General features: G+C 37.7%; 7 protein-coding genes across 11 annotated transcripts; 3 read left to right on the top strand and 4 right to left on the bottom strand.

Annotated features, from left to right (window-relative positions):
* Positions 1–990: 990 nt before the first annotated feature.
* On the bottom strand, positions 991–2,210 carry LOC130510507 (uncharacterized). The gene has a single exon (XM_057006888.1). It carries the CDS (start codon positions 1,955–1,957, stop codon positions 1,160–1,162), a length of 798 nt encoding a protein of 265 aa, XP_056862868.1. The 5' UTR covers positions 1,958–2,210; the 3' UTR covers positions 991–1,159.
* Positions 2,211–6,514: 4,304 nt separating this feature from the next.
* On the top strand, positions 6,515–9,646 carry LOC108851524 (uncharacterized). 2 transcript variants are annotated; one of them, XM_057007364.1, is made up of 14 exons: positions 6,515–6,710; positions 6,796–6,907; positions 7,000–7,165; positions 7,272–7,369; positions 7,447–7,530; positions 7,615–7,754; positions 7,840–7,912; positions 8,018–8,063; positions 8,153–8,262; positions 8,368–8,475; positions 8,548–8,607; positions 8,692–8,753; positions 8,828–9,152; positions 9,240–9,646. In XM_057007364.1, exons 3-14 carry the CDS (start codon positions 7,117–7,119, stop codon positions 9,432–9,434), a joined length of 1,350 nt encoding a protein of 449 aa, XP_056863344.1. In that variant the 5' UTR covers positions 6,515–6,710; positions 6,796–6,907; positions 7,000–7,116; the 3' UTR covers positions 9,435–9,646. The 2 variants fall into 2 exon arrangements, with proteins under 2 accessions (XP_056863344.1, XP_018480464.1); XM_018624962.2 differs by having other exon boundaries at positions 7,064–7,165.
* Positions 9,647–9,855: 209 nt separating this feature from the next.
* LOC108848657 (coiled-coil domain-containing protein SCD2) lies at positions 9,856–13,867 on the top strand. The gene is made up of 17 exons (XM_018622078.2): positions 9,856–10,591; positions 10,686–10,831; positions 10,932–11,007; positions 11,126–11,167; positions 11,281–11,343; positions 11,743–11,792; positions 11,902–11,929; positions 12,092–12,166; positions 12,252–12,362; positions 12,449–12,509; positions 12,629–12,745; positions 12,822–12,934; positions 13,013–13,073; positions 13,190–13,231; positions 13,312–13,352; positions 13,486–13,618; positions 13,727–13,867. Exons 1-17 carry the CDS (start codon positions 10,265–10,267, stop codon positions 13,855–13,857), a joined length of 1,617 nt encoding a protein of 538 aa, XP_018477580.2. The 5' UTR covers positions 9,856–10,264; the 3' UTR covers positions 13,858–13,867.
* LOC108848658 (uncharacterized) lies at positions 13,858–14,884 on the bottom strand. Its single transcript, XM_018622079.2, has 2 exons — positions 14,746–14,884; positions 13,858–14,667 (listed from the first exon to the last, which is right to left on the bottom strand). The coding sequence occupies exon 2, from the start codon at positions 14,659–14,661 to the stop codon at positions 13,957–13,959; it is 705 nt and encodes a 234-aa protein (XP_018477581.2). The 5' UTR covers positions 14,662–14,667; positions 14,746–14,884; the 3' UTR covers positions 13,858–13,956.
* A 172-nt stretch (positions 14,885–15,056) lies between these two features.
* Positions 15,057–19,130, top strand: LOC108854250 (dual specificity protein phosphatase PHS1). 4 transcript variants are annotated; one of them, XM_057009696.1, is made up of 9 exons: positions 15,057–15,215; positions 15,373–15,453; positions 15,545–15,687; positions 15,799–16,180; positions 16,265–16,425; positions 16,720–17,989; positions 18,062–18,289; positions 18,390–18,550; positions 18,615–19,130. In XM_057009696.1, the coding sequence occupies exons 1-9, from the start codon at positions 15,174–15,176 to the stop codon at positions 18,970–18,972; spliced, it is 2,826 nt and encodes a 941-aa protein (XP_056865676.1). In that variant the 5' UTR covers positions 15,057–15,173; the 3' UTR covers positions 18,973–19,130. The 4 variants fall into 4 exon arrangements, with proteins under 4 accessions (XP_056865676.1, XP_056865677.1, XP_056865678.1 ...); XM_057009697.1 differs by having other exon boundaries at positions 18,393–18,550; XM_057009698.1 differs by having other exon boundaries at positions 15,078–15,215; positions 15,314–15,453.
* A 342-nt stretch (positions 19,131–19,472) lies between these two features.
* LOC108854251 (40S ribosomal protein S11-3) lies at positions 19,473–20,763 on the bottom strand. Its single transcript, XM_018627779.2, has 5 exons — positions 20,627–20,763; positions 20,389–20,530; positions 19,997–20,141; positions 19,813–19,902; positions 19,473–19,701 (listed from the first exon to the last, which is right to left on the bottom strand). Exons 1-5 carry the CDS (start codon positions 20,636–20,638, stop codon positions 19,611–19,613), a joined length of 480 nt encoding a protein of 159 aa, XP_018483281.1. The 5' UTR covers positions 20,639–20,763; the 3' UTR covers positions 19,473–19,610.
* Positions 20,764–20,880: 117 nt separating this feature from the next.
* Positions 20,881–25,715, bottom strand: LOC108854252 (remorin 1.4-like). Its single transcript, XM_018627780.2, has 5 exons — positions 25,334–25,715; positions 21,964–22,005; positions 21,602–21,689; positions 21,369–21,450; positions 20,881–21,299 (listed from the first exon to the last, which is right to left on the bottom strand). The coding sequence occupies exons 1-5, from the start codon at positions 25,542–25,544 to the stop codon at positions 21,105–21,107; spliced, it is 618 nt and encodes a 205-aa protein (XP_018483282.2). The 5' UTR covers positions 25,545–25,715; the 3' UTR covers positions 20,881–21,104.
* Positions 25,716–26,598: the final 883 nt, after the last annotated feature.

The following is a 26,598-nucleotide window of genomic DNA, read 5'->3' on the forward strand; positions in this document are numbered from 1 at the left end:
TAGCTTACATTACTTTTGTTTCTCAGCACCTTGGCTTCACACTTGGAACGTGTTTTGAGAGAACAAATTATTGCAGGAAAGCATTAGGGGACACATCCAGAATTACTGGTTAGCAACTGAAACCATTCAGTGTTGCCGAGATATTTCAGGAACTCTATTGGTCAAATTATCCTTTGCAAGGTCAAGTTTTCTGAATCCATTTTTGAGTTTTTGGAGTGTCATGAATGAAAGTGACTCTATAACTCATTTTCTGTCCTCGTTCCAGGCGTATGTTTACTTGGATGAAGGCATGAAGCTCACAGCATTAGGGGCAATTAGTAAAAAAGGAAAGGGTATTTGCGAACTTCAGGGAGTTGATTTTATCTAATGTTGATGTGATGATGGGAACCTTCTCACCAAATCGTTTGGTTCTTGTAATGGCTATATTACTGGAAGCTAAGGTTAGCAAGTGTTTCTACTTGTCTTCATATGCTGATCTTCTTGTTGCACATCTTCAGCGGTCTAAGTAACCTTCAGTCCTTCACTCAATAGTAAAAACAAACACAGCCTGTTGAAACGACAAAGATATGTTTAAGGCATTCGGTATTTATACCACATTCCAGGCGATGCTTATGTACGTTGTACACTTCTTAATTTCAAAAAAAAAAAAAATAGACGAATCATTCTCATAACCCTTGACTTCACAAAATGTATAACCTCTAAATATACTCCTCTCTCACAAAATGCATAACCTCTAAATATACTCCTCTGACTGTGTCTTGTTACCTTCATTAACAGCTCAGAGACTTGCCATCTTCCACACAACCTGATTTCTCAGTGCTCAAAGCCATCTCGTCTTACTAAAAAAATCTAATCCAGATTTGTCCAGCTTTGCTCAAGTCTTGTTTAGCACAATGAGTCTACATCTATGCATAGTTATCTTACCAAAATTTGTCAAAAGATATTTTTTTCCTAACAAAAAAACTCTCTGCATGTTTTGAGATTTCATAATTGTAATAGTCAATAAGCTCTGAACCATAAAGACACCAGCAATACAATAACAATGAGCAAACCACCCTACTTCTTCCTCATTTACTACTACAAACTACAAACACTACTAAGAGAAGAAAAACGAGAGCAATGGCTGTCACAAAAGACTCTGCCTTTTTTTTTTATAATATCACGAGAACTCTCTGCCGAGCTTCTGTAGAGCACAAAACATCTTCCTTCTCGACCCAACAGCACTGATCCCCATATCCTTGAGATCCTCCAACGTCAACAACGGCAACACCTCTTCATCGACTTCATGCATCTCAAACATTGGCCAATACCTCCCTAACCCTAACTCCTGCAGCCATATCTTCACTCCTTCTCTTCCTCTTCCTCTCTGCCAGTCTCCCCTCTTCTCGTACCTTGTCCTGTTCTCCTCCTCCTCCTCCTCCGTCGGAGACTCCGAATCATCTCTGCTGAAATCGCGAAACCCTTCTTCCATTTCTTCATCTTCTTTCGTCGTCGCCCAATTCGACCTCACTCTCTTCGCACCCGCACCCGCCGCCGCAGCCGTCGTCTCTCCGCTCGAAGCTTTCACCCACTTGTTGACCCGCCAAGTCCCGACAGAAATCGGATCTTCGTCTAGGGCCGCTCCGGCGTTGTTGTTGTTGTCGTATCCGGAGCTCAGGTTCGTCAGGGCTCGAGTCCTCGACGAAGGCTGCTGCTGCTGCTTCCCCGGCGGCTCCTTCCTGTTGCTCCACTGCGGACGCCGCGCGTGCGGAGAATCGTACGGCGCGTGCTGGTACTGGTCGCCGCCCCCGCCTCCGCCGATGTCTCCTAGGCGAACGCTCGGTCTTCTCAGGCGTTTGGTTCCGGCGGATGTTTCGGGTGCTTCGGCTGAGGTTATCATCGCCGGAGGAGGAGGATGGATGAAACCTGAACCGCCGTTTGTGTTGTGACCTTCCACCAAGTGCTGCAGCTCTGCCATGGCTTTAGCGAGAGAGAGAGAGAGAGAGAGAGAGAGAGAGAGAGAGAGTTTGTCTTCTCGGTTTCTTACTCTGGAACCATTATCCTTCCACTAACATGCGCCGATTGGAGATTGGTGAGGACGACGAAGTGGAACCTTTTGTTAGGGTTTATCTGGCGAAATTGGGTGTGGAAAAAAAGAGAGAATCGTCACTCAGAAGGAAAGACGAAGAGAGAGAAAGAGAGAGAAAGAGAGAGATGACAAAGGTGTTCAATAGTGGACACGTGTTTGTGGAGGAGATACTGTTTTGTACTAATGTTTTTTTTTTTTGACATCGCTGTTTTGTACTAATAGATTCCAGTCTTTTATACAACCAATCAAAAGCGTTCATTTATCTTTCATTATAATGACATAAATAAGATTTATTAGCAACTACTGTAAGATTCTTTCTAGTAATACAATGAACTTTCTTGTTTTTGGGTTAATTTGAACCCATTTAATTTTGTTTTCATACTGTATGTATATTTAAGACATATCCACTATGTAGCACATTGTTTTCTTAGATTTCTTTTCTTCTTGTGAAGTTCTTATTTTTTTTTTATAGCATCTATTTTATTTATCTTGAATGAATGTGATCATCATGTAGCAGACCAGACAAATAATTTGGTACATAAAAATGAAACAGAAAGTCTACATCATCTGCTACTCGTTTTGTCAAACAGTCAGCTACCTTGTTCGCATTTCTAGTAATTTATCTGAACTTGACATCTTGAAACTTACTAGCCCATTGCAGAATTTCCCTTTTCCAATTATAATAAGCAAAATGGAGTCTGTTATTGTAGAGTATATCCATCGCTTTTTGACTATCATTCTCTAAAATGATTCTTTGATGACCAGAAACCCAACAGTGTTGTAAAGCCATTAAAATAGCTTGAAATTCACTCTCCAAAGCATTATGTCGCCATCTACCTTTAGCATGTACTGAACCTTTATAAACTCCATTTTCATCACGCAAAACCCAACCAACCGTAGTCATATGATTTTGGTAATTGAAACCTCTATCAGTGTTACATAGATCCATCCACTTGCTGGCCTTTGCCAATATGACTGAGAGGTTGTTGTCTGAGACTATCTTCTTAGAGGATCACTAATTAAATTGCTTTCTATTTGCCTCCATTCTTGTGCATCCTCCTTTGCAAACCGTAATAATCTCCTCCAATGTATTTCTTTTTGCTGAAATATCAAAGTATTACGGTTTTTCCATAGCCTCCATAGTAACCAAAATGGCAGGTCTTCCATGTGTTTCAGACGAGTTGAACTGGAGACTTGTAAACATGCTTCTATCTTCTGTTCAATAGTTGAAACTGAACTATTGATGGTAATGTTGGATACTCCAGAGGCTCTCCATATCTGCTTAGCATAAGGACATTCAAAGAAGATGTGGTCCTCTGTTTCTATTGCAGAACAACACCATCTACATTGATCATCATTAATTATGTGTCTTCTCTTCAAATTGCTTCCAGTCGCAAGACTCTTCGATAAAAGCCTCCACATGAAGTGTTTTAGCTTTGATGGTGCTTTAGATCTCCATACCTTGTGCTTTAACTGAGCTGATCCATGAGTTGGGATTGTCGTAGGAACCGTTTGTACATGAGTGCCTAACCAATAACCAGACTTCACAGTATAAATTTCATCTTCATTATAGTACCAGCCTAATAAATCTTGACGTGCAGATGGGCTAATATTCAAGGCTAAAATCTTATTCACATCTTCGTCTATAACCATTGCCCTTAGTTTCTGTTCATCCGATTGACCTGAGACTATATCAAAGTAGTCCTTAACTTTTTCTCCCATTTGTATTGCTCCTCTAGCCCGTGGTGGTCTTGGAGGATGATCTGGAATCCATGGGTCTGTCCACATATTCTTCATTGAACCATCACCAATAATATACCTCATTCCTTGAGTGAGAAGATCTCTACCATGTAAAATGGACTTCCAAGCATACGATGCTTTCTTTCTTAATTTTGCAGTCAAGATATCACCATCAGCAAAATATCTAGCTTTAAGAATTCGAGCCATTAGACATTGAGGATGCTGCAATATTCTCCATACTTGCTTGCCAAGCAAGGTTTGATTGAAAACTTCCAAATCCTTAAACCCAAGGCCGCCTTCTCTCTTTGGTATACTGATACGATCCCAAGAGTACCAGTGTAAGCCATTTCTATCTCCGGAGCCCCACCAGAACTTAGCAAATATTGTATTTATCTGAGCACACACATCTTTTGGCAAACGAAAAATATTCATTGAGAATATTGGCATTGCCACAGCAATAGCTTTAAGTAGAACCTCCTTTCCCCCATCAATGATGTAGTTAAACATCTCACTTTTCTTGGTCCCTACTTGTTCAGGCAAGCCCAAATACTTCCCTATTCCTCCATCATTGAAAATACCCAGAAGATGCCGCATCTTTGTTTTAACAGTTGGATTCACCTTGGCTCCAAACGTGATAGAAGATTTAGTGAGATTAATAGCTTGCCTGGAAACTGCATCATAGACTCTGAATATTGACTTGAGTTTCTTAGTTGCCTTCTCATTAGCCAAGGAGAAGAAGAGGGAATCATCTGCAAATAACAGATGATTAACTGCCGGTGCATTATTTGAAATGCGTACTCCCAACAAAGCTTTGTTTCTCATTGCTCTCGTCATAAGATGTGATAGCACCTCCGCACACAAGATAAACAAGTATGGTGACAAAGGATCACCCTGTCTTAATCCACGAGCAGGTGTGATCAGACCTGCTGGAGTTCCATTAATAAGCACAGAGTATTTAACTGCAGTGACACAGCTCATGATCCAGTCAATCCACCTACTATCAAAACCCATCATCTTCATTGTCTCTGCCAAAAAATTCCACTCAAGACGATCATAAGCTTTTGTAATATCCGTTTTCACAGCCATATAAGATGATGCTTGTCTCTTCCGTGCTTTAAGACTGTGAAAGACCTCATGAGCTATCACAATATTATCAGAGATCATTCTCCCCGGAATAAAAGCATTCTAATTTTCAAAGATAATACTGCTCAGATGCTCTTTAAGTCGATTAACTAGGACCTTAGTAATGATCTTGTAAGATACATTACAAAGAGCTATGGGTCTAAATTCCTTCATGCCAGTGGGAGGATATACCTTTGGGATAAGACATATATTAGTATGACTTATCTGATCATCCATTCTTCCTGTTTCAAAGAAATCAGTAATCTCCTTCATCACGTCATCTTTGATTTCATCCCAATAGTTATGATAGAATACTGCAGTAAAGCCATCCGGTCCTGGTGCTTTGTGTGCTCCAATATCAAACACAGCTCGATGAATCTCTTCCTCAGTAACTTGTCTCGTAAGATTATGATTCATAGTTGGTGTCACTCTTCTCTGGAAGTCATGAAAGACCTCTGTATACAGAGCATGATTAATACCTTCAGAGGTATACAAATCTTGGAAATACTTCACTGCCACCGTAGCTATTTCCTTATGTCCTCTGTATACAATCTCCTGATCATCTTGAATCACTCTTATAGTATTCTTAATTCTCTTTCCTCTTGTTACTGCATGAAAGTAGCTTGTATTTCGATCTCCAGATCGTAGCCAATTAATTCTACTTTTCTGTTTCTAGTAGATCTCTTCATCCTTGTAGGCTTGGTTTAGTTCTTCTCTAATCTCTGTTTTCCTTTCTTGACTGACTGTTGCCGAAGTTACAGCTTGATCCAGACGTGCTCGTAGTATTCTGATCTTATCCTCTGAATTGCTTTTGTTTTGTCTCTTCCATCTAGATATATGTTGTCTACATCGATTTAACCTTTGAGCCAAAGAAGTTGCGATTAGTTGCATTTGGCCTGATCCTTTCCAACCTCGACAAACAGTCTCTGTGAAGCCATCTTTAGGCATCATTCGACTATCAAACCGAAAACATTTTCGAGGTTCTTCCCTTTCAGTAGCTATAAACGTTACCAATGGTCTGTGGTCCGATTCACCAATCTCCAAAAACTCTGTTTGGGAGGCCGGAAACATATTAAACCACTTAGAGTTAGCCATTGTTCTATCTAGACAACACTTAACAAGATGATCACCTCATTGTCCAACCCAAGAGAATCTATCTCCAATTGATTGAAGATCAACAAAATCACAGTTTCTCATCATCTGTCGTTGTGAAGTTCTTATTAATTTCCAAATTTTAGCAAGAAAAAAGAAGTTCTTATTAATTTAAAGTTTTCTTGAATTTTGGATTTGTAATCTCTCTTTTTTTTTTGTTTTCGTCCTTATATTTCTAATCCTACCTTGGACTTTAGTCATCAGCTTCTATGGGCTACCTTTTTTATTCAGCAAATAGTTTATATGGGCTTTCTTGGTCTTGTAAATGCTGGGTTTATCGGAAAGCGCGTAGTTGCCGTTTTAAATATTCAAAACGGCGAAAGTTTTCCCTAAAGACACCGAGGTGATGATACAAACGGCAAGAAGTTCTAAGGAGTAACGTGAAAGCGGCAAGACTATTGCTGAAACCTCGTGGCGCGTGGTTATCTCCCCTAAAACCTCTTCCTTCCGGCCTCATCCTCCGAAAGCCAAGAACCCTAACTTCTCTGCAAGTCTGCTTAAAACCTCATATGATGAATTGAAATGGTGAATGTTTTTAACTTCCATGGCGATTTCCAGTGTGGGTTTCGCTTGCAGATCCTATTTGCCTGTTCGTAATCGTACCCTCCAGCATCACTGCTTAAGAAAGGTGACTTTTTTTAGCTAATTACATGGACAAATATTACAGTTCTGTATTCGATTTTGCTATATGGTTTTGGTTGTTTCGTTTTCAGATTGGCTTCAACACTATTACTACTGCTGCTGCTGCTGCAAATGATACAGTGGACGAGCCAGATGGTTTCGCCAAGGTCGGTGATCGTCAAGACAAAGTTGCTGATGGAACAAGTAAGTTACTTCCATGACTTTTTCTCTAGACCGAGTCATTAGTTTCATATGTATACTTCTTCTTGAACTATTCCTACTCTGTTTGTGTGAAGTCAGTCTGAATGTTCGTTTTGTCTGCTCAACTCAACTATTTCCATTGATTTTGGGAAAATGAAGGGGATTGTGAGTGGAAGCAGGTGAACTCGAAAGACCTTGGTATAACCAGTTCAATGATTGATAAGCCTACAAGACAAGTGCTTAACGGCCTTAGGAGAAAAGGTTGATGCTTTTATGTCTTTAGCTTAGCTTTACTCCGTAGATTTCTCCAACTTTCAACATTTCATTCAACTGATAAAAATGTTTTTTTTTTTTGGTAATAATGTAGGGCATGATGTTTACCTTGTGGGAGGCTGTGTAAGAGATCTTATTCTGAAGCGGACACCAAGAGACTTCGATATACTCACTTCTGCTGAACTTAGAGAGGTTGCTCCTTCTTTTTTTCTCTCTATTTACATCATTTCAATCTGATTTCTTTTTGCTTTGGTACCAATCGTGTGTAGGTGGTTCGGACTTTTTCAAGATGTGAAATTGTTGGAAGAAGGTTTCCTATATGTCACGTACACGTTGGTGATGATATAGTTGAGGTTTGTTTTCTGTTTTTAAACTTTTTGAGTACAATAACTCTCTTTGTTATTTTTTTTTATTTTTTCTTTCTTTTGTTTGAGTAGGTTTCTAGTTTTAGTACCTCCGCACAGAATTCTTCGAGAAACATGAGAAGAAGTGAGCTCAGAGAATCAAGTGTCTCAGATGGTGACGAGGATTGTATCCGTTTAAACAACTGTCTGCAGCGTGATTTCACTATTAATGGGTAATCTTGTTTATACTTCAGTGATTTCGAAAAGTACTCTTCCACGTCTCTCTCTGTATGTTTTACATTCATTTACTTATCTCAGGTTGATGTTTGATCCATATGCCAAACTCGTGTATGACTATCTGGGAGGCATCGAAGATATAAGAAAAGCTAAAGTGTGAATGTATCCTACTTTGATTTTTTCTTTCAGAATTTATTTCAAAGCAAACATTTTCGATAAAAACATTTATCCTCATTGTGGTACACTTCTACAATCACAGGTTCGAACAGTGATTCACGCCGGCACATCATTTCAACAGGACTGTGGTAAGTTTATTAAAAGAAACAATTTTTTTTTATTCTATGTATTCGTGTGGACTAGTGAGTAACTTATTACCATGTTATGATGTTTAAAGCTCGGATTCTTCGTGCAATAAGAGTTGCTGCACGTTTAGGTTTCAGAATCTCCAAGGAAACAGCTCATTTTATAAAGCATCTTTCTTTCCTAGTACAAAGAATTGACAGGGTATATATGCTTTACATCACTGCTGCATCTATCCTCCAAAGATATATATGTATACTTGGACATATTATTTTCGTTAGCGTAATATATCTATTGTTGAATGTTCAGGGAAGGATATTGATGGAAATGAATTACATGTTAGCTTACGGATCAGCAGAAGCTTCTTTGAGATTGCTGTGGAAATTTGGGATATTAGAAATCATTCTACCGATTCAGGTAAAGTTTCACACTTCCGTCTCTCTCTTTGTTGGCATATTATTTGTTTAATGTTAACTTTGGTAATCACAGGCAGCATATCTTGCGGGGACTGGTTTCAAGAGACGTGACAAAAGGACTAACATGCTTCTGGTTAGAAAAAAAAAGCTCTCTCTCTCTCTCTTAGATTATATTTAGATGTCAAGAAACTGAAAATGAGTATTGTATATCACGCAGTCTCTCTTTGCTAATTTGGATAAGTTGTTAGCGCCTGATAGACCTTGTCACAGCTGCTTATGGTAAGTTATCTTATCCGTGGCACATTCTTTTGTCTGATGGTTTATTATAATTATTATCTGGAATTTTTTAACAGGATAGCAATCTTGGCGTTTCACAAAGCACTCTCTGATCAACCTCGAAGTCCTTTAGTGGTAGCTGCGTTTAGCCTCGCTGTTCACAACGGGGGAGATATTCAAGAAGCTGCGGAAATCACAAAGAAAATCACTAGGCCACACGATAGCAGCTTCTTCGAGCTAGTAGCACAAGAGCCCGAGGAGGAGAACATGGAGTTTCAAACACTATTAGACGAGGTCATGGATCTTGACGCATCAGTCAAAGACGCTTTAAACCAGATGACTGATGGGTACTATATTTCTAAAGCTATGGCAGCTTACCCTCAAGCACCGTTTTCAGATATGGTAAAATAAGCCCTTGAGAAATAACAACCTTTTAACAAATTGTCCGAACAATGGTGGTGAAATTGGATGTTTGATGTTGTTTTGCAGGTGTTTATTCCGTTGCAATTGTACCTTAGAGCAGGGAGAATCTTTGAGTGTGTGAGAGAAGAGAGGCGAATGGGATTCGAGGCAAAGCAAGGAAGCAAGATTGAGTATGGTGCGTTATATTCAGGGGATGTTACGGAGATCCGGCATGTGTTTGCTAGGGTTGTGTTTGATACTGTGTTTCCGTTGAACCTGTAAACTTTTTGTTTCACTTGGAATCTTCTTCTTTTTGACGCGCGCGTAGAGTTCGTTAGTTTCGTTGGAGTTTAATTTGTTAAATGACATATCTACCCCTATAAACTTTTTTTGTCGACTAGCCCTATGAATTGAAAGTAATTTTTTTGTAGTGAAGAGTGGATGGAAAAGAATAAGAAAAAGAAGATTGATAAATTTAATGTTAATTGTTGTTTTTTTGTTAAAAGAATTAATATAATGTAATTGTTACGGATATACATTGATGGTTAGTTCAAATTGTGTGACTCGATAGTTGGATAAGCAATGCCATATGTATGACTATACATTACAAAAGAAGTTATGACATGTTTATTTACTTTTACCAATGATATCAAGTCATTAAGTGTGATCTATCCTTAACGCCACTTCTATACTAATAAAAGGGATGTACATTAAAATATATGTAGTCGCAAAAGACATTTTTTCTCTAATTTGCGTAAAACAGACAAATCCATTTCCAAAAGAAATAGATTTTGTTTGCCAACAAAAGGAATTTTTTATTATTACATACTTTATTTGTCAACGATTTAGAGTATTCTTCCAATTGACTTGTCTTTGAATTTAAATTACTAAAAAACAATATATTATTTTAAAAAACGAATCCATAAGCAGTTGACTATTGGGGGCCCCATATTTTCCTCCGCTAAATCTCGCAAAAACCGCGCTCGACGCATGTGTTCTTCTTCCTCTCACTAAAACGCTACCGTTTTAAACAGTCTCACACATCATTTAAAACAAAACTGCTCGAAACTGCGAAAGAGTTTGGTAGTAATAAATCTTAACTCTTTTAAGCGATGGATCTCAGAAGAGTAGGGAGCCGATCATCTAACAACATGGAATTAAGGTCAACCCCGGCTTCTCCCGCTCACCGGAACCATCTCGGTGGTGTTGGTGGTGTTTACTCCCCCGCTCATCGGAACCAGAACGTCGCCACCAAAGCCGCGGCTCAACGGTTGGCGAAAGTCATGGCCTTACAGCACAAACACAGTGATGAATACGACGATGACGACGATGATGACGATGAAGATGATGAGGAATTCAAATTCGCTGCTCCTTCTTCTGGTACCAGTAACTTACCTGCGGTTCGCTTCGCTCGTCGCGATCGATCGCAGTCGCCTGGGGTATAAATAATAATTCATGATCTGTGTGTTTCGTTTTGATGATTAATTATGAGATTGAGCTTTTTGGCTTTTTTTTTTTCATTTTGAATTATAGATAAACAGATACCTCAACGAGCAAAATAGTTCACTGCGTTCTACGTCGGCTGGAAGGTCATCGATGTTTGGTAGATCTGTAACTCCGAGTGCATCTCCGATTTGGAGGCCACCTAAGGCGTCACCGAAGCCTCCACATGATAACAGGTGAAGAAGGAAAGAGATACACTCACTCTTCTTTGCTACTATGTACGATGTTGTCTTGTTGTGCGTAATTCCAATTAAGTTTTAACGTTTTTTTTTTCAGATATTATGGTGATGTGCCGTTGGTTAATTCGAGAGATAAGGGGTATCCGCGGAGAGCTTCAGCTCTTCGTGATGAAGTATGTGTTTCATTTCCATTTTTTATAACTCTGGATTGAAGTTAATTTTTTTTTTTTAATAAAATAAAATAAGTCAGAGACTTTGACTTGAAGTCTGACTCTATATTCTTAATTTCAGTTGGATATGTTGCAAGAGGAGAATGAGACTGTATTGGACAAGGTTCGATGCCTTTGTCACCTGAAAATATTTTTTTCATTAAAAAAGTATTAAGCTATTATCTTCTTTTTTTTTTTCTTTTTCTCATTCTCATAACAACTTATCTGGATTAACAGCTTCGCTATGCGGAAGAAAAACGCGAGGCAGCAGAAGCCAGGGCTAGGGAGCTCGAGAAACAGGTTTTTAATTTTCATTAGCAACACATGCTTACATCTATTTCTGACAATAGCCGCTGAAAACAACAAGTCAACCATCTTTCATTATGTTGTTGAACCAGTCTCTTGTCTCGTTTCTTTGTTACATATGCGTAGTGAGAGACAAAATGTAGTTGCATACCATTGTTTAAGTCTCTCAGATGTGGTGGAAACATGTAGTGTGTTTGATATGACCAAACATATACGTAAATGCAATGAAGTTAATACTCTGCTATCAGTATTATAATATATATGAAGAAGCAGACAGTTTTGAGGACTATACATGCATGCTCAATGCAATGAACTTTCCTATGTCTAGGACAATTTTAATTTCATGGAACCTTCTCCTGAAAGATTCTTTTGCTTATTCCTTTGTCCCAAAAGGTTGCTTTTCTTGGAGAAGGAGTGTCTCTGGAGGCCAAGTTGATAAGTAGGTGGGTGACCCTGTGAACTCTTTTATCTTTCTCTACTTTAGAAGATACGGCAGTATTATTTATAAAGGCTTATGATGAATTGTGTTTTCTTTTTTCTTTTCCCCTTCAGGAAGGAAGCGGCTTTGCGCCAAAGAGAGGTTAGTGTGTAGTAGAAGGAATAAAATGTCTTTTTCTCTCTTCTTTGGCCGAGCTCACATTTTCTACTATTCTAATGCCACATTAAGTCAAAGATATAGACACTTTTCGTGAAGCCTAGCAATTTAGACTGAAATGGCTGGCATTATGGTTCCTCCTAACAGGCTGCTCTTAAGGCTGCTAACGATAAAGAAGATGAGAAGAAGGAGGAGCTTGTTTCCCTCCGTTCGGAAATTCAGGTAAAGTATTTATTCAGTACACTCTGGTTTCTTAATATATGTGCTCTTCTGACCTGAATGATGAAATCATGTCTTTTACCTTCAGATCCTGAAGGATGAGGCTGTAAAAGCTGCGGAACGGCTTCAAGAAGCAGAGTCAGAAGCAAATGATCTTCGTACAATGACTCAACGAACGGTTTTAACAGAAGACGAAATGGTAATGTTTGAAAAAAACTCCAAAACTTTCATTATCATTCAGATATAAAGATTTCTGAACGTATGGCAAACCAATGGATCATCTAGGAGGAAGTAGCCTTGAAGAGATGCTGGCTTGCCCGGTATTGGGGTTTGGCAGTGCAGCATGGTAAGTGATGCATCCAACTTGACAACAATATCTTCTCATTATAAACTTGCTCAGCTTTCTCTAAGTCTTATAGTTGTGGTGAGAGAGTTTTAATTCATTGATTCATGTGGATTATGTAGGCATTTGTGCTGATATAGCATCATCCAGGCATGAAAAGTGGTCTGCTCTGGCTCCTCTTCCATTTGAGCTGGTCATATCTGCTGCACAAAGGGCCAAAGAGTTGTCTGGAAATCAAGGCTAGTCTAAATACTTGACCCCTGATACTGTTGCTTGCTATCATCATTTATTTACCAATATTTTGGAATTGACCAGGTGGGAGTGATGAGAGCAAAACTGAAAGCTTTGTAAATGAGCTAACTGGAGAAGGCAATATCGAAAGTATGCTTTCAGTTGAGATGGGTTTGAGAGAGCTAGCATCCTTAAAGGTAATCAATCTACCCTTTGTTTCTAAATTTATGTTTGTTCCTCCCCTTGGGATCTAAAAGTACTAAAATGAAATTTAGGTTGAGGATGCTGTTATGCTTGCTCTCTCCGAGAAGAGAACACCGAGTTTGGTTCGTCAAGGTATGTATATATATTTGCATACAAAAAAGAATAGTTTAACGATCCTTTGTAGTCACTCTTCTCTCTGTTGAGATACTACTCTTAACTTAGTTGTCTGTTTTTTCCCATCTTTACAGAGTCCAAAGGGAATAGAGAACTCAAGTTTGTAGAAGCATATGGTAAGGAAAAATTCTCCCTAATCTTTAAGATACAGTGGGTTGTTTAAGGTTATAACATCTATCACATTTGTCAAGTGCAGAACTAAAAGAAGGTGAACAAGAAGATGTTGCCTTTAAGCAGGTAATTTCTTTTCCTTCTCGTCCATAATACATTTTATCCTTTAGCTAGAGAGGTTCAAACACCAAGATGTGGATCTTAGCAACAAACTATGAAATGGTTTTAGTTACAGTCTTTACGGATTATATATATGCAGGCATGGCTGTTGTACTTCTGGGCTAGAGCCAAGTTGCTCGGTGTGGAACAAGACATTGCTGATGAACGTCTCCAGTTTTGGATCAGCCGTAGCAGCGGAGAAACACCTCCAACCTCTCACGATGCTGTCGACGGTAATATTTAAGATTTCTTCATTTCTCTTTTCGTCCTAAATCCTAATTCTGTTTCTTATCTATCACACACACTGAAGGCTAACTAAACTGGTGTTTTTATTTTTACAGTGGAGCGAGGTATGTTAGAGCTAAGGAAACTAGGAATAGAGCAACAACTATGGGAAGCTTGTCGCAAAGAAACCGAACAGCTTTATCCATCTTCTTCTCCTACCTCTACTCTCGCAAACCTCGACACTTAGTTTATCATAGATTATCATAACTTGTATGGGGAGAAACAAAACATAACATTATTGTATCATCATTTTAAAGTCTTGAAACCAAAAAAAAAAAGAAAAAAGCTAAAAGTCTAACCATTTCTGGAAGTAAACACACGTTGAAGGGGAGATAACACCATCAGGTGTACAAAGCCCTATATGCGGACAAGCCCCACAAGGCACCGAAGCAAAAGCACCATCTCTCGCCTCCCCACCACCTCCCTTCTTCCCCGTCAGCTTATAACAAATCTCCCCGATCCTCGTCGCGGAAAAATCAGTAAGCCCGTTGCTCTTCACCTCCATCACCACATTATCCAAAACCAAGTTCTTGAGTATCTCCCTCGTCTGCTCCCTCGTCAGCCTGTCCGCCTCGCTAGCCTTGTCGAAATACGAGTATATCACGTCGAGCGTCACCACCTTTCTCTTCAGCTTCTCGAGTATCCTGACGCAGATCTCCTTGAGGCCTTCGATCTTGGACACGTCGAGGGCTCCGTCGGTGTACCAGTCACCTCCCGTGAGCTCCTTGCAGGGCTCGAACTCGACGGCGAGGAAGTGTTTGATGCCCTTGTTGTTCATGTTGGGGACTTCTTTGATGAGCTTGCTCTTCTTGAGGGAAGTCAGGGCTCGTGTCACGAGGGTTGGTTGGATCTTCGTGGCTGTTCTCATCTCGTACGTGGTTGCTCCCTTGCCTTGCTTGCTTCGGATGAAGCCGAGGATGTTTTTTTCGTCTTCGTTTATGCCGCCGCTTGATGATGATGATTTCGGCTCTGGTCGTTTTCGTTTACTCATTTTTCACTGAGATAATAAAAGACACAAACTTTATCAGATTAATGTCTCAATTCCAGGATTGGTGAAGATCGGATTCAATTTTACCTCGAGAGTGTTAAAGACGAAGGCTTTATTATGAGTGAGAGGAGAAGCCGACAGTGATTAGAACGGAGGAACACAAAAGGTTGATCTTGTAAGAGAACCAACCCTAGTTTTTTTTTTTTGCAATAAATAATAAGTTCAGTGATATTTTCAAATTAAACGCTCAACTTTAGCTGAATTCAAAGAAGTACAAAAAATGGTGTTAAATTACATTGGTGTTAAATTGGAGAGTACGAAACTTAAGAGCTTTAAGTGTAATTAAAGAAAAGATGAGGGTCTTTTCGTATAAATGTAAATATTTAAAAAAATATCCTCCCGTCTTCTTTCTTTCCTCGGGGAAGCTAATACCTTGCGACTTCCGGCAAAACTGACGTCTGAAGAAAAAGACATTTTGAAAAAAAATTAAAAAAGGAAGCTTTTTTTTTTTCCCAATGGCGGAAGCAGAGAAGAAGCGAGATCAAACATTTCCTCAGGTAAAAATCATTACTTTATCCCCCCCACCTAAATTTAGTAATCTATCATCATCACCTTTTGTGACTCATCATTCCTCTTTATCTCTGTGTACAACCAGATTTTGATTTCTCCTTTTTCACTGATTATTGAGATCTGATTATGATGGTGGTCTCACAGGAGAAGGAGGAGGAGAAAGATCTGGACCTTGGCCACTGCGACGAGCACGAGTCTCCTCTTCCTCTCACCGTCACTTCTCGTGTATAACCTTGCTCGAGCTCTCATCTAGGATTCAATAGTCCCCTTAGCTTTTTTAATTTAATCTAAAGTTGGGGGACTTTGTTGTTGGCAGGTTCTGTACATGTTAGGAGACATAGCAGCTGGTCCAGCTTATCGGTTCACCCAATGGTTGGATTTAGTTCGTAAACGCAGTGCTACTTACGGTTCCTCTGGCTTCCCTCACCGTCTTCACCGCTTCGATGATATGGTCTCAAGGTTTTTTTTTATTCTTGATTCCTTTCTATTTTTGTGCTTTATGGTTTTTTGGAATCTTATGAGAAGAATCAGACAAGATTAGATTGTTAAGGGGTAAGTGTGTTGTTTCAGTGCAGGAGAGAGGAGTGCTGATCCAAAAAGTCCACCGAGTAAGGAGACTTCAGAGATTAGTCTGTGGGAAAGACTTGGCAAAGCTTCTATTGTTGATATCGACTCCACCTCTTTTTCTTGGAGCATGCTCTCTTCGCTTCACCACACTGAACATAGTAGCAGCACCGATCATTCTGAAGAGGACCAGAGTAAACCTCTCGAGGTTACTGTGAATTCTGGGGGAGTTGTTTTCTTCGCCCTGTTCAGCCATCCCAGCTCTGAAGATGCTTCACGAAAGGAAGAAGCAGCAGCGGTTATTAAATTCGCATCCTCTAGGATGGCCACGCAGTCAGAACGTCTTGGTTATGAGTTTGCCAAGTGGCTAGGTGTGCAGATTCCGCAGGTTGCTTCTTTTTTTTTCCTATCTCTACTTCAAGAAACTGGTAGTATTGGTTCCGCTCACTTTTACCATCATCATGAGAGACAGGCTAGAGTAATTCATAGCTGTAACCCTGAGTGGACACTGATCAAAGAAGCAACTGAGAAAGCACAAGCTAAAGCGAGTTCGGAAGGAGACGAGGTTGGTTTGGTGACTTGTTCAGAACTTCTGGAAGCCCTTGAGCTCAGTCGTTGTCTTCTCCTTATGAGGTGCAAAACATTCATCTTTATAAAAAAAAACCATTTTAGTATAGTATTGTTAGGGGGAAATTTTCAAAATTTAAATGTTATTAGATAAAATAACAAATATGTAAAGATAAAATATGATGTGGAATCGTCTAATAGCTGAACAGAAAATTTAATCTGAGTAATTAGTTGGTGAAAATAGTTGAACAGACATTTGTCATTACCTAAAATGGATAATATAGGCATTGACCATATCCCACATTTTTCAAATTTGTTGGTATGTGATGTTTTTGTGTAACACCCCCTTCTCATTGGCAGCTATGTACATGGATGTCCATTGCTAGAGAGCATGAGCAGTTTCGAAACCGAAGAAAAAGCAGAGAGAGCTGCTTCAGCGCTAGGGAGAATCCTGGTCCTAGATCTCGTGATAAGAAACGAAGACAGACTACCCTGCCGTCAGCTGAGATGGCGCGGCAACCCCGCGAACCTCTTGCTGACAGACAGGATCGTGTCATCATCGACCAAACCTCCTCTGGAGTGCTCTTTCGAAGAAGCGTTCGATTCCGCCATCAAACGGTGCCATCCGAGAGACTACAGATCCATTCAGAAGGAGAGAAGAGCTTCCTCTGTCGACAGCAGGTCTAGGTTGAGTGTCAGCGATCACCGTCTGGTCTCTCAGTCGTCTGACTTCTCTGATATAACCGAATCGCCTAGATCGTATGACACCGAGTTCATGAGTCCCATGTCTGATAGCTCCTCCATGGCTCCTGAGTTTCACATTGTTACTATAGACTCTGTTGTTCCAAGACGTCCTCCTGCTGGCAAACGAGCAAGCGACCAAGAGATCTATCCGAGATTAGTTGAGCTGCTTCTCAACAGCAGCCAGTATTCTTCAAATCTGTTATACGAAATAACAGAAGGAGGTTTAGGGTCTCCACAGGCGAAAGATGGTGAAGAAACACCTACTAATGTAGTGACGCCAGTTGTGCGTGAGTTTCGAAACGGTTTTCGCGCTGGTCTCAGGGACTTGCACGAGTTCCACATCTTCCTCGTCACGCTTCATCAGAAGCTAGACGGTTTGCTGCGCGCGTTTTTCAGTATGATGGACAAAACGATGTGTGCTGATTTCGAGAGAGATGACTTCGCTGTTCCCGAGTCTCCATCGCAGAGTTTTGGCGGCGGCCATGATCATCATTACGCGTCTCCTTCGAAAGAACAACGGGTGGTGACTAGTGATAACGGCTTTGACCAGAGCGAGTCAGATTTGTCGCAGAGATCGGTTCCTAGGACGCCGGGTTCTGAAAACAAGGAAGGGGGAGATGCTGCTGCAACTTCGCCTAAGTCACGAGAAAGCTGGCACGGGAGATACAGTAGAGGTGGAGAGTCTCTTAGTAGTCAGCGTTTGGCAGCAAAGCTCCGTGACTTCCATAAATTTGCAAAGATTGATGCGGAGTCTAATAAAGAACTAGACCAGTGGAATGAAACGCTCAGGAACGAAGTTATGAAACTCTGCCAAGAGAACGGTTTCAACACTGGTTTCTTTGAGGGGAGTGATAATAACAGTTGCACTGATGCTTACGAGCTTAAGGTATTATTATGAGTTTCTCTTCTTTTTTTTTTCTTTTTCCTTTTGCTTACAATTCTCCATGATGATTAACAGGTTAGGCTTGAGCACATTCTTGAGAGGATATCATTGATTACCAAAGCTGCTAATACAGAGAAACCATCAATGATTCAAGAGAATCTCTTCATCGGTGGAGGATTGGCTGCAAGGTCTGTATACACTCTTCAGCATTTAGGTATAACTCATATTCTTTGCTTGTGCGCTAATGAAATAGGGCAATCAGATACTCAGTACCCTGATCTCTTCAACTACAAAAATTTCTCAGTAAGTTAAACCTTTCTCTTCTTGTTTGTCTCCTCGCTTGATTGTCACCATATAAAGTAGAGAGAGCGCTCTCTTCTTGTGTGTCTTCTGTTTTGACCAGCAGATAACCGACGATGAAGACTCAAAGATTGAAGGCATCTTTCAAGAAGCTCTTGATTTCATCAACCATGGTGAAGAAACAGGAGGCAAGATATTAGTTCACTGCTTTGAAGGTCGGAGTAGAAGCGCAACCGTAGTGCTTGCCTACCTAATGCTTCGAAAGTAAGTTGTTAAAAAAAATGTTGTAAACGATTCAAGAACTGAAAATAGTACTCTCCTCGTTCAGGAACCTGACGCTTTTAGAAGCGTGGAGCAAACTGAGGAAAGTTCATAGGCGAGCTCAGCCGAACGACGGGTTTGCCAGGATCTTGGTGAACATTGACAAGAAATGTCACGGGAAGGTATCGATGGAGTGGAGGCAGAGGAAACCGACGATGAAAGTGTGTCCGGTTTGTGGTAAGAACGCAGGTTTGAGCAGCAGTTCGCTGAAACTGCATCTCCAGAAATCTCACAAGAAGCTGTCTTCGGGAAGCGTGGACAGTGCAATGAACATGGAGATACAAAAGGCTTTGGAGGCACTTCAGCTGAGCAGTGGTCGTGGCTCGAGTGTTAGCTCCAGTTCTTTTCAGTCTCTTAGTGGTTAAAGAGAGTTCGGTTTAGTATCTATATGTGGTTTGTTTGTCCCGGTTAAAGTCTCTAACCAGAACATCTTTCAGTTTTTTTTTTAATACTGTACTTGTTTTCCTTTTCCTGTAAGGATGTTTTTAAACTTGGTATACAACTAAATAAAACCTGTTTGATTTGGAACAAGATCTTGTTAACTTGGTACACAAGTAAAACTTGTTTGATTGGAACAGGATCTTTCTGTATTTAAACTTTCAAACTTTTTTTTTGTTTCTAACATTTGGAATATAACCAAAACACTTTTATATGAATGTTGTGATTGTATTATGCTCAATAAAACTATCTTCATTTATCTCCCAAAAAATTGATCATCAACATGTACTATCTGAAATATGAACTAAGGTTATTTCTTTTACGCTCCAGTATCAATCAAGGATTGGACAACGACACCTAGTACTTGATTTCTTCAAGAGATACCAAAGACAGAAGTCACAGCACAGTCGAATGTAGTAATTTCAGATGACGAAAGTAGTACGTAGGTTTCTATTCAGCCTGTGGATAAACCAAGTCTCACACAAAAGGGATCAACAAACAAAACATTGCGAGAGAAATATAAAAACCAAACGAAGAAAACTCTCCGTTACTCCAAAAAAAACTATTACATTCCAGTGAAAGCCTTCTTTGCAAAGGCAGACGCACCGGCTGGGATCACCTTCAGCACATTGAACCTCACCGTCTTTGACAAAGGCCTGCGATATTAATCCAAAAAAAAAAAATCAGTGGTGTTTTCTTGCGTAGCCTATATCATATGAAAGGCATAAAGGCATTGCTTTTTTGTGCAAAAAAAAAACAATATGTACCTGCATTGGCCAATTATGACATGATCACCTTCTTTGACACGGAAGCAGGGTGAGACATGGGCAGGGATGTTGGAATGTCTTTTCTCGTATCTGATCAAAATTCAAAGAAATTTTTGTTACAAAAAAAAAACTCTTCTAGGCTATATCAAGAACAATGAATGTTCAGACTAGTCGTAGTAAGTACCTTTGATACTTCTTAACGAAGTGGAGATAGTTCCTGCGAACAATGATGGTTCTCTGCATCTTGGCACTGTGGCAAGTACCAGCTAAGATACGTCCTCTCACAGACACAGTTCCAGTGAACGGACATTTCTTGTCAATGTAATGTCCTGCTCCACAATTTAAAAAAAAAAAACACGATTACAAAAACATGTCTGAACGTTTTTGATGTTTAACATTTTAGTTTCCTCAACGATATTCAGATCCACACTAACCAAGAAAAGTTACCTATCAAGCTAATCAGTTATCATAGATCAGCTCTAAACAAGCAAACCTAGATTACACTCGGAAACTCAATTGTATTATTAGTCGTAAATATTAGAAAAGAAAAAATAAAAAAAAATAGAAGAATCGAACCGTCAATGGCATCGCGGGGAGTCTTGAAACCCAAACCAATGTTCTTCCAGAAACGGTTTCCACCTTTGCCAGGCCTCTTTCCTTTCCCTGATTTCTTCGAGCTTAGGAACACCTTTGGTTGCTTTAGAAATGCCTTCTCAGTCTGCAACAATACAAAGCCGAAGATGATGAATGACGAGAGTTCATAGAAATGAAGATAAGGAAAGACATAACACATAGAGTGCACACGAAATCGAACCTGTTCCGCCATGGCTACTGGTTGCTCCTCCTGCTGCTTCTGCTGCTCTCCACCGATGGATTTGAGGCAAATGAGATGTAAAAGAGATGCAAATGAAGAAGCTCCGGCCAAAACCCTAATTTCATTTGGGCCTTCTATTTCATGAGCCCTCTGTAGTTTATTTCAGGCCTTAAGCCCATTTTATTTGGACTAGAAAATACAAATTCAAAGGAAAATCCTTTCAAATTAAAGCTGTAGAAAACTAGAAATACAAGTTTAACAAATGCACTCCAAATCAAATATATAAGTAACGTTTCCATACATGAGTTTCTATGTTGCAAATATTAAAACCCACAGATTAAGCAAACTACAAACGTATAAATGGAACCCTTTTTCTTTGGTTTATTTTCCACATTAAATAATACAATGAAAATAAAAATTAAAAAATAAACAATACAGCAACGATTCATTCATGTCTTCACATCGATGTATGATTAGATCACATGCATCCAAATAGCTTTTTAGGCGCAGTTCCAGTGGCACGGTACTTGGCAGCTAATTCCTCGGCTTTGAGAACCTCTTCTCCACGTCTAGCTTCGATCATGGCCCTCTTCTCTTCTGCCTGTTTGTGAATTTGAGCTATTCTGTTCTTCATTTGCTCCACATACTCTGCCTTCTTCTTCTCCAATTGTTCCTGTTGAAGATTGGGGACAAGTCAGAATGATTTTAGAATAAATGAAGATTCTGAGAAGTAAAAATATACCTCCATTTTCTTGAGCTCAGCTTCCACAGCTGCTTTCTTGTTGTTCTCCCATGACCCAATTGAAGAAAGTTTCTTTTCAGCTCTGTTTCAAACATTGTTTTCATCTCACAACTAAATACTCAAGACCTTAATTTGAATATTTTGGCCGTTTAATTGCAAGAATATAACCGGTGGTTTGATTTTTATATTATGTATAAATGTTAAGCAAATCAATAAAAGTTTTAAGATGTTACTTGTTCTCCACTTTGCACTTCTCAGCCTCTTCCCAAGCTTTGATAAGTGACATCCTCTTCTCTGTCTCAACTCTAGTCAGAACAGCATCTTCACTCCCCCAAATTTTTTAAGCAAGTACAATAATTTATCAGAGTATGTATAAAAATAAGAGACACTGTTGATAAACACACGCGTCCATATAAAACCTTTAAACCAACAGTCTGATTTCATTTACGACCCTAATTAAAAACGAAACACCTACTTTACAGGTTGATTTTCATACATGGCTATGATTAGGCCAACCACCTTTGCTAATACCTTTGTAATTATTTTTCTCTCTTTTAAGGTCATATTAGTAGTAATCCCTATTTAGTTTAGTTACCTCGATTAATTGAGCCTTCTTTCTTTTCTTCCCCTGCTTCCTCTGCCAAACAAGAAAGAAAATGATATTATAAAATAGTCATCACCAATCAAAATTGGTAGACTTCCAATTATTAAAGAACAATAATCTTTGAGTTATCATTGTCCCAGAATAATAATTAGCATAAACACAAAATTTGAAACCTTTTACGTTATTACTAGGATAAGACCTGCGCGTTGCGCAGGGTGAGTGTAAAAAAATAAAATATAAAAACATGGTTTTGATAAATATAAGAATTATAAATTGGTCGCTTTATTATATATATAATATGAAATTGTTCACATAATATTTATAAATTAACGGAAAATAATTATAATTGGAATTGTGGATTTTAATTTATGAATTTTTTCATTGGCCGATTTTGTTTGATATTTTGAATCCATACAAACAAAAGTACGTTCAATTATTTTAGTTAATTGTATCATATATAAAAAGATTTATATATGATCAAAAATAAATTAAAAGGCTAATTATCACAATTTTGGAATTTTTAGAAATTGTTCACACCTTTTTCTTCTGGATAGTAAACAAAATTTGTCACGGTCGGAGAATAGACAGATTGATATATGATCAAAAATAAATTGAAAGGCTAATTCAATACCATATTAAATTATATCTATTTTGGTTTAGTTCGATTTATATACTGTCGTTTTTTTGTTTATTCAATTTTGGTATGGTCTCGGTTCGGTTTTTTGATATTTTGTTTGATAAAAATTAGATACCATGTTAAAATCATATCTATTTTGGTTTGCTTCGAATTTATATAATGTCGATTTTTGGCTTATTCAATTTTATACTAAAATAATAAAATATATTTGTCTTGTATAACATCTGTTCAATTTAATTTTGTATCAAATTTATTAAGCACTACTCTAATTTTAAATAGAACTTTTTCTATTTTATTTAACTATGAAAAATAATTTTTAAATAAATTATAATTATTATAGATTTAATAAGATGAAAAAGATAAAATATATATAATATAGTAAATTTTAAACAAAAATATGTCAATAAAAGCCTTTACTTAGAAATAACCAATTATATATAATTAAGTCTTAAATATTAAGATCATATCAATAAAATAAACTACATATATATTATATTATGGTATTTACATAAAACTATACTAAGACATTTTAATTAATCAGTTTGTTCGGTTTATATGGTTTGATCGGTTTATATACTGAACCATATCTATATACCACATTTTTAAAAATAACATCTACTCAGTTTATACAGTGTTACCAAATCAAACCATTTTTTCTATTTCGATTTGTTTCGGTTTTAGTTTGTCCAGTTTTTACCGAACTGAATACCCTTAGTTCAAATTACTATATCGTAGATAGTTTGCAAACGTGTTTGGTGTACTAAATCGTACATAATATAATAATTTATATATAATGTTGACATTATATTGTGATAATAGTTATGCTTATTTTATTATTGCAGATTTGCAGGTGTCAAACAGATATGCAAATGGCTGAAGCAACAGTTTCCATCTCGTGATGAAAGATAGAAGAAGGATTATTAAATATCGATTGTGTTGACATACAATATCAACTAATGAGATCATATGCGACACTTCCTATATGTTCGATTATAATATGCATTTTTTATAATATGGTTTGCTTAAATCTTCTATGAGGCTATCACGTCAGATTTATGAGTACTTAAAAACGCCACCTAGAATAAGATCTTTTAAAATTAATACAAAATAAAGGTTCATATTTTTCAAATAATTCTCAAATAATATATAGGGGATATGTGTATATGGTATTAAATGTGAAATGTTCATATTATGGTATGAAATCTGTTTTGCCATATTTACTTTTACTAATTCACCACTTGAACTTAACAAAATAAATATACACGAAATAACTGGAATATATATCATTAACCTGTCATTTATTTCCAAAGAGGTCAATATATATTTTGCACTCCATGATTAGCGTGATTGAAGGGTTTACGTATATTTTAGGAAACTTTGTAATAAGGAAACCAGTAATATATCAATTTTAGGAAACTTTGTAATAAGGAAACCAGTAATATATCAACACATCAATACATTTCTCCCTTTTCAAAAAAAAAAATACATTTCTATATTAGCAGAATAAATGTTTTTTAATCTATTTCTTCATCTTTGCATTGCAAATCAATGATGGCATTTATTTATAGCCTTTTATTATAGAAACTTGTGCATATACTTTGCTTTGTGAAATAAATTATATATATCCCCTTATTATAGAAATATTATATTATGCATATACCTTATGTATATTTAATGATATATATATTATACGGAGTGTAAAACCCGTTTTTAATTAATTCGAGTGACCATTTAAAAATTACATTGACATCCCAACAATAATTCAATATACTTATTCTAATACGTGATTGACTCTTCTACTGAATATAATACATATTCCCATGATTAAAAAATAGCTCAAAAATCTAGTTAAATAACAAACAAAATATTGAAATCTCCATAATAAAGGGATATAGTCACATCACTATTTGTTAAGAACGCATATTATAAAGAAAATATATGCGCAATACTTTTTAAAAACCATTCATTTTTTTAATACAATTGGAAACCAATTACACCGAATGATACCAGTCACAATGTTGGAATGCTGAGTTTCTTAGAGTTGAGTTCTCTAATGTTGTATATTATGAAAAAGTGAATATAGCCAACTGAATTTTCTAATGTTTAATATATTAATTGTAAAATATGTTAAAAAAAAACTAATGGCACGGTACCTCCACACAGAATTTTCTATTGGTAACAGTGATTCTTTTTTATTATATTTCTAACAGACAATGATATTTACGACGACAACTGATATTTATTTGGTTCTGCAGTATAATTAGAAAGAGGTGTATAATCAAGTGTAGAAGAGCTCTTCGTAATGATGGAGCCATACGAATTCATTCATTAGTTACGGTTAAGAAAACATTATGATTTATATAACTGTTACCAATGGCATAGATTGTAATTAGTCTAGATAAGTAAGGATTAATTTAAACATGAGCCGAGGAGGATTGTCATGATGACACATCATTAAAATGGCATGACTGTAAATATATTACAAAACAAATGTTACTCTTCAAATTTGCTTCTCTATTAATAAGAAAGGGATTTCCTTCTAAATAAAGTTATACAATATTGTCCTTAGTTTGTGAACTAAATAAAAACGTTTGGAACTTTGTCAGTAATAATTTCCAAGGAGACTGTGATCGCTTAATATATCTTATGGCACAAGTTTTCTTTCATTTCTTTCAGCCAAACTTGGGTAATAATTTGTATATTGAAGAAGAGATTAGTAATTACTTGCGACGATGGGAACAATAGCCTTGGAGTCCTCTAGCTTCTCCTCTGCAGGCGCCGGAGATGGAAGAACTGGTGGTGGAGCCACAGGCTTCTCCTGTGGAGCAACATCGAGCGCAGCAAGAGGTTTCTCCTCCGGAGGTGGCGCTGATGGAGTTGGTTCAGACACGGTAGGAACGTTCTCCGTCACCTTCTTCTGTTCCTCTTCGGCCATGTCGTATATGACGTCAGGTATAACAACTAAAGATTACAAGAGAACAAAAAATATCTGAAGAGAATCAAGAATGATCCAGAAGTCTGGCTATTTAAGAGAGAGAATGAGAGGAGAGAGAAGAAACTGAGCTGGAATTGTTTGGTAGTGATGTCTGTTCCTCGTTGTCATAAAATGACTCGCCTTCTTTCTTATTTTATTTGTTTTTTCTTCTAAATTTAGTATATCATTGATTCATTGATGGACGATCATTAATCTTTAGACCATATAAACGTTAGACCGGACTTAGAGCTGGTAGAACCGGTTTGCTACGCCGAACCGGGTCATATTCGATGTAAAATTCCAATATTAGATAAAAATGTTAACCTTATTTTTGGTTTTCTTTTGGTTTATTGTAAGTTCATACATAAACTTCACATGAGACTAACGAATTGACCAACTCCTATGACGTCATATGAGGTTAATAAAAGGTTAGAGAAATACCTGAAGATATTTACGTTACGTTACTTATATTGTTGCCTCAAAATGGACTCTTTATAACTTGTAACATCTCTTTACGCGAATCTAGTTTCTTATCAAAACCGTAAAGGTTTTTAACCATTGATGTCAAATGGTGAGATTAGTGGAAGCATATTAGTCATAATATATGCTAAATTCAGAATATCATTAATATTGTGATTCCATGACTGCACAAAGGTAACTAAAATGCTATTGCTATCTACAGTAAAAACAACTACGCAGTAATTGCTGTTCCTTTTCTCCTTATAATAGAAATTAAAAGAAATACTATACGATATGTAGTAGTAATAATTCTGTAGTTGATGTACATATCTCTGAGACTTATAGGATTGCGTCACCGGTTCAAATCTTGTATCTGTAAAGTCATTTTATATCGTCAGTATTATAATTCATTTTCTGAGGAATTGACAAAAAATAAATAAAAGGTTTGAGACAATAGATTGATTATGTGGTTACGTGTTACCTACGTGATCGTGGTGGTTGGCTACCAAGTCACTCAACATTGTTGTTTCTAATTTTATTAAAAAATCTTGATTTG

The sequence above is a fragment of the Raphanus sativus genome, chromosome 4, assembly GCF_000801105.2.
Source record: "Raphanus sativus cultivar WK10039 chromosome 4, ASM80110v3, whole genome shotgun sequence".
Lineage (NCBI taxonomy): Eukaryota > Viridiplantae > Streptophyta > Magnoliopsida > Brassicales > Brassicaceae > Raphanus > Raphanus sativus.

Excerpts from the sequence above, each read along its gene's own strand:
- LOC108848658 (XM_018622079.2), bottom strand. The coding sequence starts at position 14,661 with ATGAGTAAACGAAAACGACCAGAGCCGAAATCATCATCATCAAGCGGC.
- LOC108854251 (XM_018627779.2), bottom strand. Across the intron at positions 20,142-20,388 it reads TCCCCGCGATGCCATTGACG|GACATTACATTGACAAGAAA; the intron begins GTTCGATTCTTC and ends ATTGTGGAGCAG. Across the intron at positions 19,702-19,812 it reads GTCATAATTGGCCAATGCAG|GCCTTTGTCAAAGACGGTGA; the intron begins GTACATATTGTT and ends TTAATATCGCAG.
- LOC108848657 (XM_018622078.2), top strand. The coding sequence starts at position 10,265 with ATGGATCTCAGAAGAGTAGGGAGCCGATCATCTAACAACATGGAATTA. Across the intron at positions 13,232-13,311 it reads CAAGTTTGTAGAAGCATATG|AACTAAAAGAAGGTGAACAA; the intron begins GTAAGGAAAAAT and ends TGTCAAGTGCAG. Across the intron at positions 13,619-13,726 it reads CTCTCACGATGCTGTCGACG|TGGAGCGAGGTATGTTAGAG; the intron begins GTAATATTTAAG and ends TTATTTTTACAG.
- LOC130510507 (XM_057006888.1), bottom strand. The coding sequence starts at position 1,957 with ATGGCAGAGCTGCAGCACTTGGTGGAAGGTCACAACACAAACGGCGGT.
- LOC108854252 (XM_018627780.2), bottom strand. The coding sequence starts at position 25,544 with ATGGCCGAAGAGGAACAGAAGAAGGTGACGGAGAACGTTCCTACCGTG. Across the intron at positions 21,690-21,963 it reads AGAAGGCTCAATTAATCGAG|ATGCTGTTCTGACTAGAGTT; the intron begins GTAACTAAACTA and ends GGGGGAGTGAAG. Across the intron at positions 21,451-21,601 it reads AAGTGCAAAGTGGAGAACAA|AGCTGAAAAGAAACTTTCTT; the intron begins GTAACATCTTAA and ends TGTTTGAAACAG.
- LOC108851524 (XM_018624962.2), top strand. The coding sequence starts at position 6,612 with ATGTTTTTAACTTCCATGGCGATTTCCAGTGTGGGTTTCGCTTGCAGA. Across the intron at positions 8,064-8,152 it reads ATCATTTCAACAGGACTGTG|CTCGGATTCTTCGTGCAATA; the intron begins GTAAGTTTATTA and ends TGATGTTTAAAG. Across the intron at positions 8,754-8,827 it reads CCTTGTCACAGCTGCTTATG|GATAGCAATCTTGGCGTTTC; the intron begins GTAAGTTATCTT and ends ATTTTTTAACAG.
- LOC108854250 (XM_057009696.1), top strand. The coding sequence starts at position 15,174 with ATGGCGGAAGCAGAGAAGAAGCGAGATCAAACATTTCCTCAG. Across the intron at positions 18,290-18,389 it reads TCAACTACAAAAATTTCTCA|CAGATAACCGACGATGAAGA; the intron begins GTAAGTTAAACC and ends TGTTTTGACCAG. Across the intron at positions 18,551-18,614 it reads GCCTACCTAATGCTTCGAAA|GAACCTGACGCTTTTAGAAG; the intron begins GTAAGTTGTTAA and ends CTCCTCGTTCAG.